Consider the following 12513-nt stretch of genomic DNA (forward strand, 5'->3'; position numbering starts at 1 on the left):
TTCACCAACACTTGTCAATACTTTTTACTTTTTGCTGTTCTAATAAATAAACAGTGATGACGCACTGTGGGTGTAATTTGCATTTCAGTAATGACTAATCATGTAGAACATCTCTTCTTGTGTTTATTTGCTGTCTGTATAACTTCTTTGGTAAAATGCCTGTTCAAATCCTTTGCCCATTTTAATTAACTTGTTTCTTCTTACTGTAGAGTTTTGTTTTTTTTTTTAACATCTTTATTGGAGTATAATTGCTTTACAATGGTGTGTTAGTTTCTGCTTTATAACAAAGTGAACCAGTTATACATATACATATGTTCCCATATCTCTTCCCTCTTGCGTCTCCCTCCCACCCCTCTAGGTGGTCACAAACCGCGGAGCTGATCTCCCTGTGCTATGTGGCTGCTTCCCACTAGCTATCTATTTTACGTTTGGTAGCGTATATATGTCCATGCCACTCTCTCACTTTGTCACAGCTTACCCTTCCCCCTCCCCATATCCTCAAGTCCATTCTCTAGTAGGTCTGTGTCTTTATTCCCGTCTTACCCCTAGGTTCTTCATGACCTTTTTTTTTTCTTAGATTCCATATATATGTGTTAGCATACGGTATTTGTTTTTCTCTGACTTACTTCACTCTGTATGACAGACTCTAGGTCCATCCACCTCACTACAAATATCTCAATTTCGTTTCCTTTTATGGCTGAGTAATATTCCATTGTATAATGTGCCACATCTTCTTTATCCATTCATCCGATGATGGACACTTAGGTTGCTTCCACGTCCTGGCTATTGTAAATAGAGGTGCAATGGACATTTTGGTACATGACTCTTTTTGAATTATGGTTTTCTCAGGGTATATGACCGGTAGTGGGATTGCTGGGTCGTATGGTAGTTCTATTTTTAGTTTTTTAAGGAACCTCCATACTGTTCTCACAGTGGCTTTATCAATTTACATTCCCACCAACAGTGCAAGAGGGTTCCCTTTTCTCCACACCCTCTCCAGCATTTATTGTTTGTAGATTGTTTGATGATGGCCATTCTGACCGGTGTGAGTTGATACCTCATTGTAGTTTTGATGTGCATTTCTCTAATGATTAATGATGTTGAGCATTCTTTCATGTGTTTGTTGGCAGTCTGTATATCTTCTTTGGAGAAATGTCTATTTAGGTCTTCTGCCCATTTTTGGATTGGGTTGTTTGTTTTTTTGTTATTGAGCTGCATGAGCTGCTTGTAAATCTTGGAGATTAATCCTTTGTCAGTTGCTTCATTTGCAAATATTTTCTCCTATTCTGAGGGTTGTCTTTTGGTTTTGTTTATGGTTTCCTTTGCTGTGCAAAAGCTTTTAAGTTTCATTAGTCCCATTTGTTTTTGTTTTTATTTCCATTTCTCTAGGAAGTGGGTCAAAAAGGATCTTGCTGTGATTTATGTCATAGAGTGTTCTGCCTACGTTTTCCTCTAAGAGTTTGATAGTGTCTGGCCTTACATTTAGGTCTTTAATCCATTTTGAGTTTATTTTTGTGTATGCTGTTAGGGAGTGTTCTAATTTCATAAACATTTGTGTACAGGTCTCTGCGTGTTCTTCTAAATTTGTGTTCTTTAAATTCTTCTAAACATTTGTGTACATGTCTCTGTGTGTTCTTTAGTTTCTTGGGTAAACACCTAGGAGTGGAATGGATATCATAAATGTATGTTCAGTTTTATAAGAAATGACTAAACTGCTTTCCTAAGGGACCACCATTTTACATTCCCATCAGTGATGGATGAGTTCCACTGTTCCTTTTCACCAACACTTGTCAATACTTTTTATTTTTTGCTGTTCTAATAAATAAGCATGATGACTCACTGTGGGTGTAATCTGCATTTCAGTAATGACTAATCATGTAGAACATCTCCTCATGTGTTTATTTGCTGTCTGTATAACCTCTTTGGTAAAATGCCTGTTCAAATCCTTTGCCCATTTTAAGTAGCTTGTTTGTTCTTACTGTAGAGTTTTGAGAGATATTTATATATTTTCGATACAAGTCCTCTGTATTTGCAAATATTTTCTCCTAGTCTGTGTGGGTGTTTTGGTTTGGTTTTGTTTTCTTTTTCATTCTCTTAATGGCTTTCACAAAGCAAAGCTTTAACTTTGATAAATTCCAAAGTTATTTTTTCTTTTATCAATTATGCTTTTGGTGTCATATCTAAGAACTCTTTGCTGAACTCTAGGTAACAAAGATCTTCTATGTTTTCTCCCAAAAGTTATATGGTTTTAAGTTTTACATTTAGGTCTGTGATCCATATAATCATGTGACTTTTCTTTATACTGTCAACATGGTAGATTGCATTGATTTGAGTTTTCAAATTTTGGACTTGTGTTACAAAACCCCACTTGGTCTTTTTATATATTGCTGAATTTGATTTGCTAATATTTTACTGAAGATGTTTGTTTCTATGTTCATAGGGGCTACTGGTCTGTAGTGTTTTCTTGTACCATCTGTCTGGTTTTAGTATCAGGGTAAAGCTTGCCTCGTGGAATGAGTTGGGAAATGCTCCTTCCTCTTCTATCTCTAAAAGAGATTGTATAGAGTTGGTCCTATATCATTTTTAAATATTCAGTAGAATTTGTCAGAGAAACCTAAAGATTTAAACAGATACTTGACCAAAGAGGATATACAGACAGCAAATAAACACAAGAAAAGATGGACTTGGACATTTCCTTTCCAGAAAGTATTTAAGTACAGATTTAACTTCAATAGTTAGAGGAATGTCCAGGTTATGTATTTTTTCTTGGATGAGCTTTGGAAGTTTGTAGTTTTTCAGTAATTGGTACTCTTTATCTAAGTTGTCAAGTTTATGTGCATAGGAATTGTTCATAGTGGTCCCTTAGTATTGTTTTAAATATCTTCTGTATCTATAATGCTATCCCCTCTTAAGTTTCTGTAATTGGTAATCTGTGCATTTAATTTTTTTTCTCTGTCAGTCTTGCTTGAGGTTATCGATTTTACTAATCCTTTCCAAGAATCAGCTTTCGGTTTCATTGATTTCTTTTTCCTATTTTTCTATTTTCAATCTCACTGACTTCTCTTTTTATTTCCTTCCTCCTGCTTGCTTGCTTTGTATCTAGTTAGCTCTTTTTTTTTCTATTTTCTTAAACTAGAAGTTTATTGATTTGAGACCTATCTCCTTTTCTAACATAAGCACTTGGTGCTATAAATTTCCCCCTCAGCACTGCATTATCTGCATCCTACAAATTGATGTTTTATATTTTTATTTTTGTTCAGTTCAAAATATATTCAGGGGAGATTACCTTGAGACTTCCTCTTTGGCTCACTGAATATTTAGAAGTGTATTTCCTTCCAAGTGTTTGGACATTTTCCAGTTCTCTTTTTGTTACTGGTTTCCAGTTTGATTCCATTATGGTCAGAGAACACAGTTTGTATTTCATTTCTTTTATAATATTTTTCAGCTTGTTTTATGATTCAGGATATGGTCTATCTTGTAAAAGTTTCATGTGCACTTGGAAAGAATGTGTATTGAGTATTTTATAAATGAATTAATTAAAACAAGTCACTGACAGTATTGTTCAGTTTATATTTTTACTCTCTGTCTACCTTTTCTATCGAATACTGAGGAGTGTTGACATCTTCAACTGTAATTGTGTATTTGTTTCTCCTTTCAGTTCTGTCAGTTTTTGCTTCATGTAATTTGAAGAATGACTGTTCATGTATAAATATTTAAGGTTTGTTATGTCTTCCTGGAGAATGGACCCCTTTATCATGATGTAGTGTACGTCTTCATCCCTGAGAATCTACCTTATTCTTTTTTTTTTAAATTTAATTTACTTATTTTTTTGTTGTGCCAGGTCTTAGTCGCAGCAGGAGGGCTCTTTAGTTGCGGCTCACCAGCTCCTTAGTTGCAGCTCGCAGCCTCCTTAGTTGCGGCATGCATGTGAGATCTAGTTCCCTGACCAGGGATCGAACCCGCATCCCCTGCAGTGGGAGGTGGATTCTTAACCACTGCACCACCAGGGAAGACCCGAGAATCTTCCTTATTTTTAAATGTTTCTTTTCCACTCTTACTTTTAACCCACCTATGACATTTAACGTAGGTTTTTGTAGGGACCCTGGTGGTCCAGTGGTTACAACTCTGTGCTTTCACTGCTGAGGGCATGGGTTCGATCCCTGGTCGGGGAACTAAGATCCTGTGAGCCTCACGGCACGGCCAAAAACAAACAAAAAAAGTAGGTGTTATATCATGTCAATAGCACATAGTTGGGGTTTCTTTTATTTGGAGTGTTTAGGCAGTTTAATGTTGTTATTGATATGGATGTTGTTTTGGTGTTTGTCTTCTGTTTGTTCTGTTTTTTATCCTCTATTTTCCCTTCCCTGCTTTCTTCTGGAGTATCTGAACATTTTTTAGTATTCCTTTTTAACTTACCTATTCTCTCTTTTTTTTTTTTAGATGTTGGGGGTAGGAGTTTATTAATTAATTAATTAATTTTTGCTGTGTTGGGTCTTCGTTTCTGTGCGAGGGCTTTCTGTAGTTGTGGCAAGCGGGGCCACTCACTATCGCGGCCTCTCTTGTTGCGGAGCACAGGCTCCAGGCAGGCTCGTAGTTGTGGCTCACGGGCCTAGTTGCTCCGCGGCATGTGGGATCCTCCCAGACCAGGGCTTGAACCCATGTCCCCTGCATTAGCAGGCAGATTCTCAACCACTTTGCTGCCAGGGAAGCCCCCCTATTCTCTTTTACTGTATCTCTTTGTGTATGTATATATGTGTGTGTGTGTATGTGTATGTATGTATTAGTGATTGCACTAAGAATTACAATATGTGTAACAGCCTACTTAGAATTAATATCTTACCAGTTCAAGTGGAATGTACAAACCTTATCATCATATAGGTCTATCATCTCTCCTTTTTGTTGTACTTAGTCTTATGTATTACATCTGCATACACTGAATACCCCGTCAGACAATGTTATAATTTTTGCTTTTACCCATCATATTTTAAAGAGCTCAAAGGAAAAAGAATAGTCTATTACATTTACCCAGGTGTTTACCAGTTCTGTTGTTCTTCCTAAATTCCTGAAGTTTCAAGTTGCCCTCTGGTACCATTTGCCTTCTATTTAAAGAATTTCCTTGAGCAGTTCTTTTAGAGCAGGTCCATTGGTGATGAATTTTTAGCGTTTCTTCATCTAGAATGTCTTTATTTCACCTTCTTTCCTGAAGGATATTTTTACTGAAGATAGGATTCTTGATTTACAGTTCTTTTATTTCAGCAGTTTTAAAATGTTCTTATGCCTTCTAGTCTCTAAGCTTTCTAATGAGAAATCCACAACTCATTCAAACTTACTTCTTCTATGTAATGCACCATTTTTCTTTGATTCTGTTCCGGACTTTTTATTAGTTTTTTTTAACACCTTTATTGGAGTATAATTGCTTTACAATGGTGTGTTAGTTTCTGCTTTATAACAAAGTGAATCAGCTATACATATACATATATCCCCATATCTCCTCCCCCTTGCATCTCCCTCCCACCCTCCCTATTCCACCCCTCTAGGTGGACACAAAGTACTAAGCTGAGCTCCCTGTGCTATGCAGCTGTTTCCCATTAGCTATCTATTTTACATTTGGTAGTATATGTAAGTCCATGCCACTCTCTCATTTTGTCCCACCTTCCCCTTCCCCCTCCTCAAGTCCATTCTCTACATCTGCATCTTTATTCCTGTCCTGCCCCTAGGTTCTTCATAACCTTTTTTTTTTAGATTCCATATATATGTGTTAGCATACGGTATTTGTTTTTCTCTTTGACTTACTTCACTCTGTATGAGTCTCTAGGTCCATCCACCTTGCTACAAATAACTCAATTTCGTTTCTTTTTATGGCTGATTGTTATTCGTTTTTAAAAATGATACGTCTGAGTGTGGATTTCGTTGGGTTTACTTTGATGTTCAGTGAGCATCTTTAATCTGTAGGATTATGTTTTGCCAAATTTGGGAAGCATTCAACCATTCCTTCCTATAGTTTTTCTGCGCTGCATCCTTTCTGAGTCTTTGACTCAAATGTCAGATATCCTGGGATTATCTTTTGGGTTCCTGAGGCTCTGTCCATTTTTTTCCAATATTTTTTCACTTTCTTTCAGATTGGGTAATTTCTGTTGATCTTCAAAAGTTCACTAGCTCTTTTTTATGTCATTTCTGTTCTTCTATTGAGCCCACCAAGTGAGTTTTTTACTTCACTTTTTTGTTGTAAAATTCTTTTTTTTTTTTAAGAAGATGTTGGGGGTAGGAGTTTATTAATTAATTAATTAATTTTTGGCTGTGTTGGGTCTTCGTTTCTGTGCGAGGGCTTTCTCTAGTTGTGACAAGCGGGGGCCACTCTTCATCGCGGTGCGCGGGCCTCTCACTATGGCGGCCTCCCTTGTTGCGGAGCACAGGCTCCAGACGCGCAGGCTCAGTAGTTGTGGCTCACGGGCCTAGTTGCTCCGCGGCATGTGGGATCCTCCCAGACCAGGGCTCAAACCCGTGTCCCCTGCATTAGCAGGCAGACTCTCAACCACTGCACCACCAGGGAAGCCCCCTCCTAGTTTTAATGTTTGGTTACACTTTCTAGTTTTCCATCCTTTCGAAGAGTGTTCTCCCTTATTTCAGAGCATTTGTGTAGTGGCTTCCTTAAAGTCCCTTAATAATTCCAACATCTGTGGCACCTCACTGTTGGCATCTGTTGAATGTCTTTTCTCAGGAGGATTGAGATTTTCCCACTTCTTTGTATGCTGAGTATTGAGAAGTGCAAGCTGAGCAATTTTGTATTGCATGCTGGATATATTGGATGTTTGAATACATCAGATTCTGGGTCTTGTTTAAATTAAATGTACTGGTTGAGTGGTACTTTCAATTCTGATCTTCTTGCCCAGTCTGCCTGCTACCATTTACCTTTCAGAGTCTGAAAATAGTTGTTCCATTCATTCTGTCCCGGTTTTATAGCTAAATTCAGTAGACTGCATGGAGTGTGCTTCCTCCATCTTACCTGGAAACAAACCTGTCTTGATAGGCCAATTAATTAAGCCCATAATTTATAAAAATTAAGCCTGTGGTTTTTATATAGCTGATCTTATCCATTTCTGACAGCTCGATCACATTTATGTTACTGAACATTCTTTTCCTTGTGTCACTGCCCACTGTGACATAGGCCCCTTATATACCTGGGCCCTTTGGCTGTACTACACTTTCCTGTTGTCTGTCCTATTTCCCATCCCACCCAGTGACTAGTCATTTCCCTCTTATCTTCTTTCAGCCAAGAGAAGGTTGGAATTTTCCAAAAGGAACTTTGTAGAGGAGGCAGGATGAAAAGTAAACTCTGTGAATTTGGAGAGTGATAAGTCCAGCTCTGCACAGCACTGCCCAGCCTGGAGAGCCCTTGCATGTCCTTTTCTCACCCCTTAGAGACAACTAGGCCAGGCTTCTTTTGACCCATTTCACAACTGAGTCAACAGGAGTTTTAGGTATTTCAAGTGATCTCCTCCAGTTTTAGAGAAGCAGAATTAGGACCAGGTAGATTTCCTGGCCCCAAATCTAATGTACTTACTGTAGTTTTGTGCCACAGTTTGACAACTAATGAGTCAATGATTTTGTGATTTGGCTAACCCAACTTATAGAACATTGGCCCTGTGCATTTTCCACAGCATGCTGTGGCCTGAGATTAACAGCCTGCCACAGACCTTTGGATCTTCCCCTCAGCCGGGTGTGGGTGGCACCCACAATCTGGTAGGGTTCACAGTTCTTCCCAGGATCTCATTTGTTTCCCCTTCCATGAGCTTCTATTAAATATCTACTGTAGTTCTGGTACAGCCCCAAGCCCATGAGATAGGAGGAGGAATAAAAGCATTCTCAGACTCCTGGTCCCCATGATCCCAGGGGGTCACCTGGGCTCTCTGAAGCTCATGGGGCCTGCCGGACAGCTTTAGGGTGAAGTGTCAGGGATCTGAGCTCACAGTGGTCTCCTTTCCCTCCAGTCCTCCAGGCCTCCCATGAGCAGGATAAAGAAGCCCTTACCTGCTCCTTCCAGGAGGCCAAGGCGGCCCTGCAGGTGAGACGGGTTGGGCCATGTCAGTCTCTGTGATGTGGCCACCACACTATTATATTAGCTCAGGAGGACTTGGTCTGAGATGAGGGTTGCCCTGTTTTTCAAGGACTGCTGGGAGCATCTTGGAGACTTCATGGGCCTGGTGCCACTGTGTGATTAGAGCGATGGGTGGATGCACAGGGACCTGTGGAAGCAGAAGAGGAGGTGTCCGACCCAATCTGGCTGGTCAGGGACTTCCAAGAGGGATTGAGATCTAAGCTGGAGTCTGAGGGTGGGTTAGAATTTTTCAGATGAAGAAGGGTAGGAAGAGTGCCTTAGGTAGGAAAAATAAAATAAAAAGTGTTTAAAGGCATGGAGGAAAGGGAAAAAATATAGAGTACCCGTGGAACTGAAACAAGTCCAAGATGACTGGGTATAGAGTATAAGTGGGAGATAGCTGAGGCCAGAGAGGGAGGCAAGGAGCAGACGGTGAGAGTCTGTGAGCCATAGTGAGGGGATGCACTGCCCTAAAGGCAATGGGCAAGGTTCGGGTGGAAGAAATCCTTGGCAGGGGAGCAGTATGGAGACAGGAATGCACCTGGCAGCTGGAAGAGTGATGTGACGTTGGCTGCAGGAGAGGCGTGTAGAGGGAGCAGTGAGAGAAGAGAAAGGGCAAGGACACTGAGCCCGGTTTGCATGTATTTTGAATGCCAGACTACCACCGGCCTTGAATGCCCTGACATCGTCCCCAAGGGTATGGAGAGGTGGGGCTGTGTGTTTCAAGCAGTGGTCGAAGTAGCTAGAGCCTGCACTGTTGGGCAGAGCAACAACAGACTGAAGAACCCAATACTGACCCCTCTCTGTGGGGTGGAGAAGTCCACCTCCAGCCTTATGGGCCAGGGGTTCATCATCCCCATCCCACTCCCTTCTCCAGGAGACCACCGACAGACTGACCGCACAGCTGGAGGCCTTCCAGGCCAAGGTGAAGAGGGTAGAGGAGTCCATCCTAAGTCAGGACTACAAGAAGCACATCCAGGTAGGCAGCAGTTCACCCGCAGCTTCTCCTTCTTCCATCTCCAGGGAGGTCCAGGTCTGGGCAACAGGAAAGGCCAGTCCCTCTTCAAGGACAGGGCTCAGACCTGACACTCTTACCTTCGCAAGGGTCTGGAAGAAACAGTGTCCCCGTGTCACTGAGGGGGAAGGTAAGGTTCAGAGAGAGGCATATAGGATGGTCAAGAGCTCAGGCTCTGGACTCAGAACTAGGTGCAAAGAGCAAACCTACCACTTAGCACAAGCGACTTGACCTCTGTGAACCACGGTTTCCCCATCTGTGATGGTGTGAGCACAACATGCACTATTGAATAGAGTAAGATAAAGCACATTAAGCACTTTCCATGGGCCAAGAGAGGGAGGTGACTTGTGAAAGTCAGAGCTGGGGGCAGAGTGGGGAGGAGGGAGGTCGCCCGTGCCCCGCTGCCCCCTCTGCCGGATGGTCTGCTGAGATCGCTCTGTGCTCCTGTCTAGGAGTACGGGAGCCCCAGCCAGTTCTGGGAGCAGGAGCTGGAGAGCTTACACTTTGTCATCGAGATGAAGAACGAGCGAATCCACGAGCTAGACAAGCGGCTCATCCTCATGGAGACAGTGGTCCGTGGCTGGCAGCGGCTGGTGGGGGGTGGTAGCGGGGGCAGCTCATGCTTCTACTTTCTGGGCACTTCCTCTGTCAGGTGTGCAGAGGGAAGGCACTTTGAGGAGGGCCCAGCCTGGTCCATACCAGCTGTGACCTGCCACCTGTGCCGGCCCTTGAGCCGCTGAGGCTGGTCTGGGTCCAACAGTGCCTCCTTGTCATCTGGGTCCTATACATTTCTTGACTGCTCATGTTGCTGTCACTTGGGTGATGCTGGGCAGGTAGCCGGGCTAATCAGGAGGGGCTGGCAGATGTCACAGGTCAGGCAGGGGCTGAGGAAGAAGTCAAGGCTGAAAAAAAAAAAAGTCAGACAGATTTGGAAAGCCAGAGTCAGCAAGGACAGGCCTGGGCAGTGGTGGGCATTGGGGACACAGGTGGCTTTGTCTCCAGGAGAAGGGAGGCCTTGGGAACCTAGGGTTGAATCCAAACGGATTATGTTACGTTGTCCTGGAAGAAGTTCCCTGTCCTCTTGTGTGGCGCACAACCTAAATTTTAAATCAGACCATCTCAGAGCTTCCCTATAAACTTTTTTCAACCATTTCTGTGGAATAGCATAACAGATACACTTACATTTTTATACATTAGATACTTCTGACTTTTGGAAAACCAAAATACTCTGGTGAACTGATGGAGATTTTAAATAGTAGTGGCGCTCTTCTTTTTTTAATACTCATCTGGCAAAGCGAAAAGCTGGCAGTCCTGTGTTCATGCCTTAGCTGTATTGTTCCAAGTAATCTTATTGCTTCACGAAATGTGACATTTGGTCTCAAGTAAATCAGTGTTTTCAGTGAGCACAGATAAGAGGGAGGTGACAGCACACATTGTGTCGAGTGAGGTTGGTGGCTTTCTGAGCTCGCTCTTATTTGTCACAGAAAGAAAAAAACCTGCTGTTGGAGGAGAAAATCACCACCCTGCAGCAGGAGAACGAGGACCTCCATGCCCGAGGCCGCAACCAGATGGCTGTGTCCAGGTAGCTGCTCCCACCCCCCTCCTCCCATCCCCACCACTTTTTCTGTGAACTTCCAGTTGGGAGAGTCTCCAAGAGGCCCTGGGAATGGATTGACGTGGGCCCAGGCCTGTCTGGGGAATGCGGCTCCTCTTTGCTTGGGGGGTCAGCAAAGGGAAATCCCAAGGGACCGGCTCTGCCCGGAAACAGAAGTCACAGGGCTGATTAATATCTGTTTGTCTCCATCCTGGCTAAGTGGGCTCCATGGGAAAGCCCAATCCAGGAAGAAGGAACAGGAAGCGTAGGGTTCAAGAGGCCAAATGAATGAATGAATCGGTTGTAAGGGATCCGTAAATGAGAACTAAGATCACGTGGCAGATGTAATTTGTTGACTACACATTATCTCATCTAATCCTTGTAATTACGCTAACAGCCAGTCCTGTTATCATTCCCATTTTACAAATTCACCAAGAGTGAATACCTTGTCCAGAGTTACACGTCTCAGTGGTGGAGCAGATCTGAACCCAGAGCTGTCTGCTAAACTTTAGACAAGCCTAGAATGGGATACTAGGGCCGTCTCTTCAGTTCTCCCAACTGGTTCAGAGGCTGAGAAAAGGCCAGGGTGGGAGTGGGACTTGGGCAGGGGGGCGGTGTCTGAGGGCCACACTCCTTGGTCAACAGCTTTTTTTCCAACAGACCAACAAATTACATCCGACACATGATCTTATTCTCATTTACGGATCCCTTACAACCGATTCATTCATTCATCGGGCCTCTTGAACCCTAAGCTTCCTTTCCTTCTTCCTGGATTGGGCTTTCCCATGGAGCCCACTTAGCCAGGATGGAGACAAACAGAGTTGCCTTTTGGGACAGGCAGACGGGGCGGTGGGCCCCCGGGGAAGGCTTCCTGGAGAAGTGGGCTGGTCGCTGCAGTTGATGGAGACCCCGAGGGGCGGTTCCCCGCAGGCAACCCTGGGCTCTGTCTGTGTCCACAGGCAGCTCTCTGAGGACCTGCTTCTCGCCCGAGAGGCCCTGGAGAAGGAGTCGCAGTTGCGCCGGCAGCTCCAGCAGGAGAAGGAGCAGCTGCTGTACCGGGTCCTCGGGGCCGACGCCTCCCCCGCCTTCCCGCTGGCCTCTCTCACCCCCACTGAGGTCTCCTACCTCGCCACATAGCGCCTGGACCACCGGGATGCTGTGGTCACAGCTTTCTCTCGAGGACTTGGCAGAGAAAACAGCAGGGGCCTCTTGTCCCTAGGAGGGGACAAGGGTGGGAGTGAGATGGGGAGCCAGGACGTGCGGCCAGTCAGCCCTGGGGGCTTGGGCCACGTACACTCACCCTCGGGCTTCGGGGGCCCCGCAAGTTGGCGCAGGGGACAAGCAAGAAGAGCCCTTTCCTCCCTCCCCTCCTGTCTGTTCAGATCGGGGGGTTCTGAGGCTTTCCCCAGGGGCAGCCATGCCATATTGGTCATCTGACCAAGAGGAGACAACCCACTGGTCCTCACTTCCCGCAGCCATCCCCCCAAGCCCCACTCCCGCCCCGGCCTTTTCTCAGCCGCTGAACCGGTTGGGGGAACTGAACAGACGGCCCTAGTGTCCCATTCTAGGCTTGTCTGAAGTTTAGACTAGGGGCTGGGGGGCAGGGGAGGACAGGGGCCACATGCTGTGAATCAAACTGGGGCGGGTGAGTGGCTGGGAGGGGGGCACTGGAGGCCCTGCCGACTGGGCAGTGAATCGGGCATGGCACCAGTCCCAGGCCCAGAATCCGATCAGTCTAGGGGTTACCGGCAGAGCTGCTGCTCCTGGACCGGGCAAGGCTCACTGCCCTGCACTCCCGGTCCCTCGGCC

General features: G+C 44.4%; 1 protein-coding gene across 3 annotated transcripts in view; it reads left to right on the forward strand.

The window, feature by feature from the left end:
* The window catches only part of CCDC69 (coiled-coil domain containing 69), a 36682-nt gene extending 24621 nt beyond the window's left edge, over positions 1-12061 (forward strand). Inside the window, exons 5-9 of one of the 3 annotated variants that reach the window (XM_049707833.1) lie at positions 7989-8062; positions 8915-9074; positions 9563-9682; positions 10595-10692; positions 11664-11808. In XM_049707833.1, coding sequence (XP_049563790.1) covers positions 7989-8062; positions 8915-9074; positions 9563-9682; positions 10595-10692; positions 11664-11675 — 464 coding nt within the window. In that variant the 3' untranslated portion in view covers positions 11676-11808. Of the gene's footprint in view, positions 1-7988; positions 8063-8914; positions 9075-9562; positions 9683-10594; positions 10693-11663 lie in introns of all 3 variants that reach the window. The other 2 variants (XM_033406865.2, XM_049707834.1) reach the window with 2 other exon arrangements.
* The last annotated feature ends 452 nt before the right edge of the window (positions 12062-12513 follow it).

Source organism: Orcinus orca, chromosome 3, assembly GCF_937001465.1.
Source record: "Orcinus orca chromosome 3, mOrcOrc1.1, whole genome shotgun sequence".
NCBI classification, from domain to species: Eukaryota; Metazoa; Chordata; class Mammalia; order Artiodactyla; family Delphinidae; genus Orcinus; species Orcinus orca.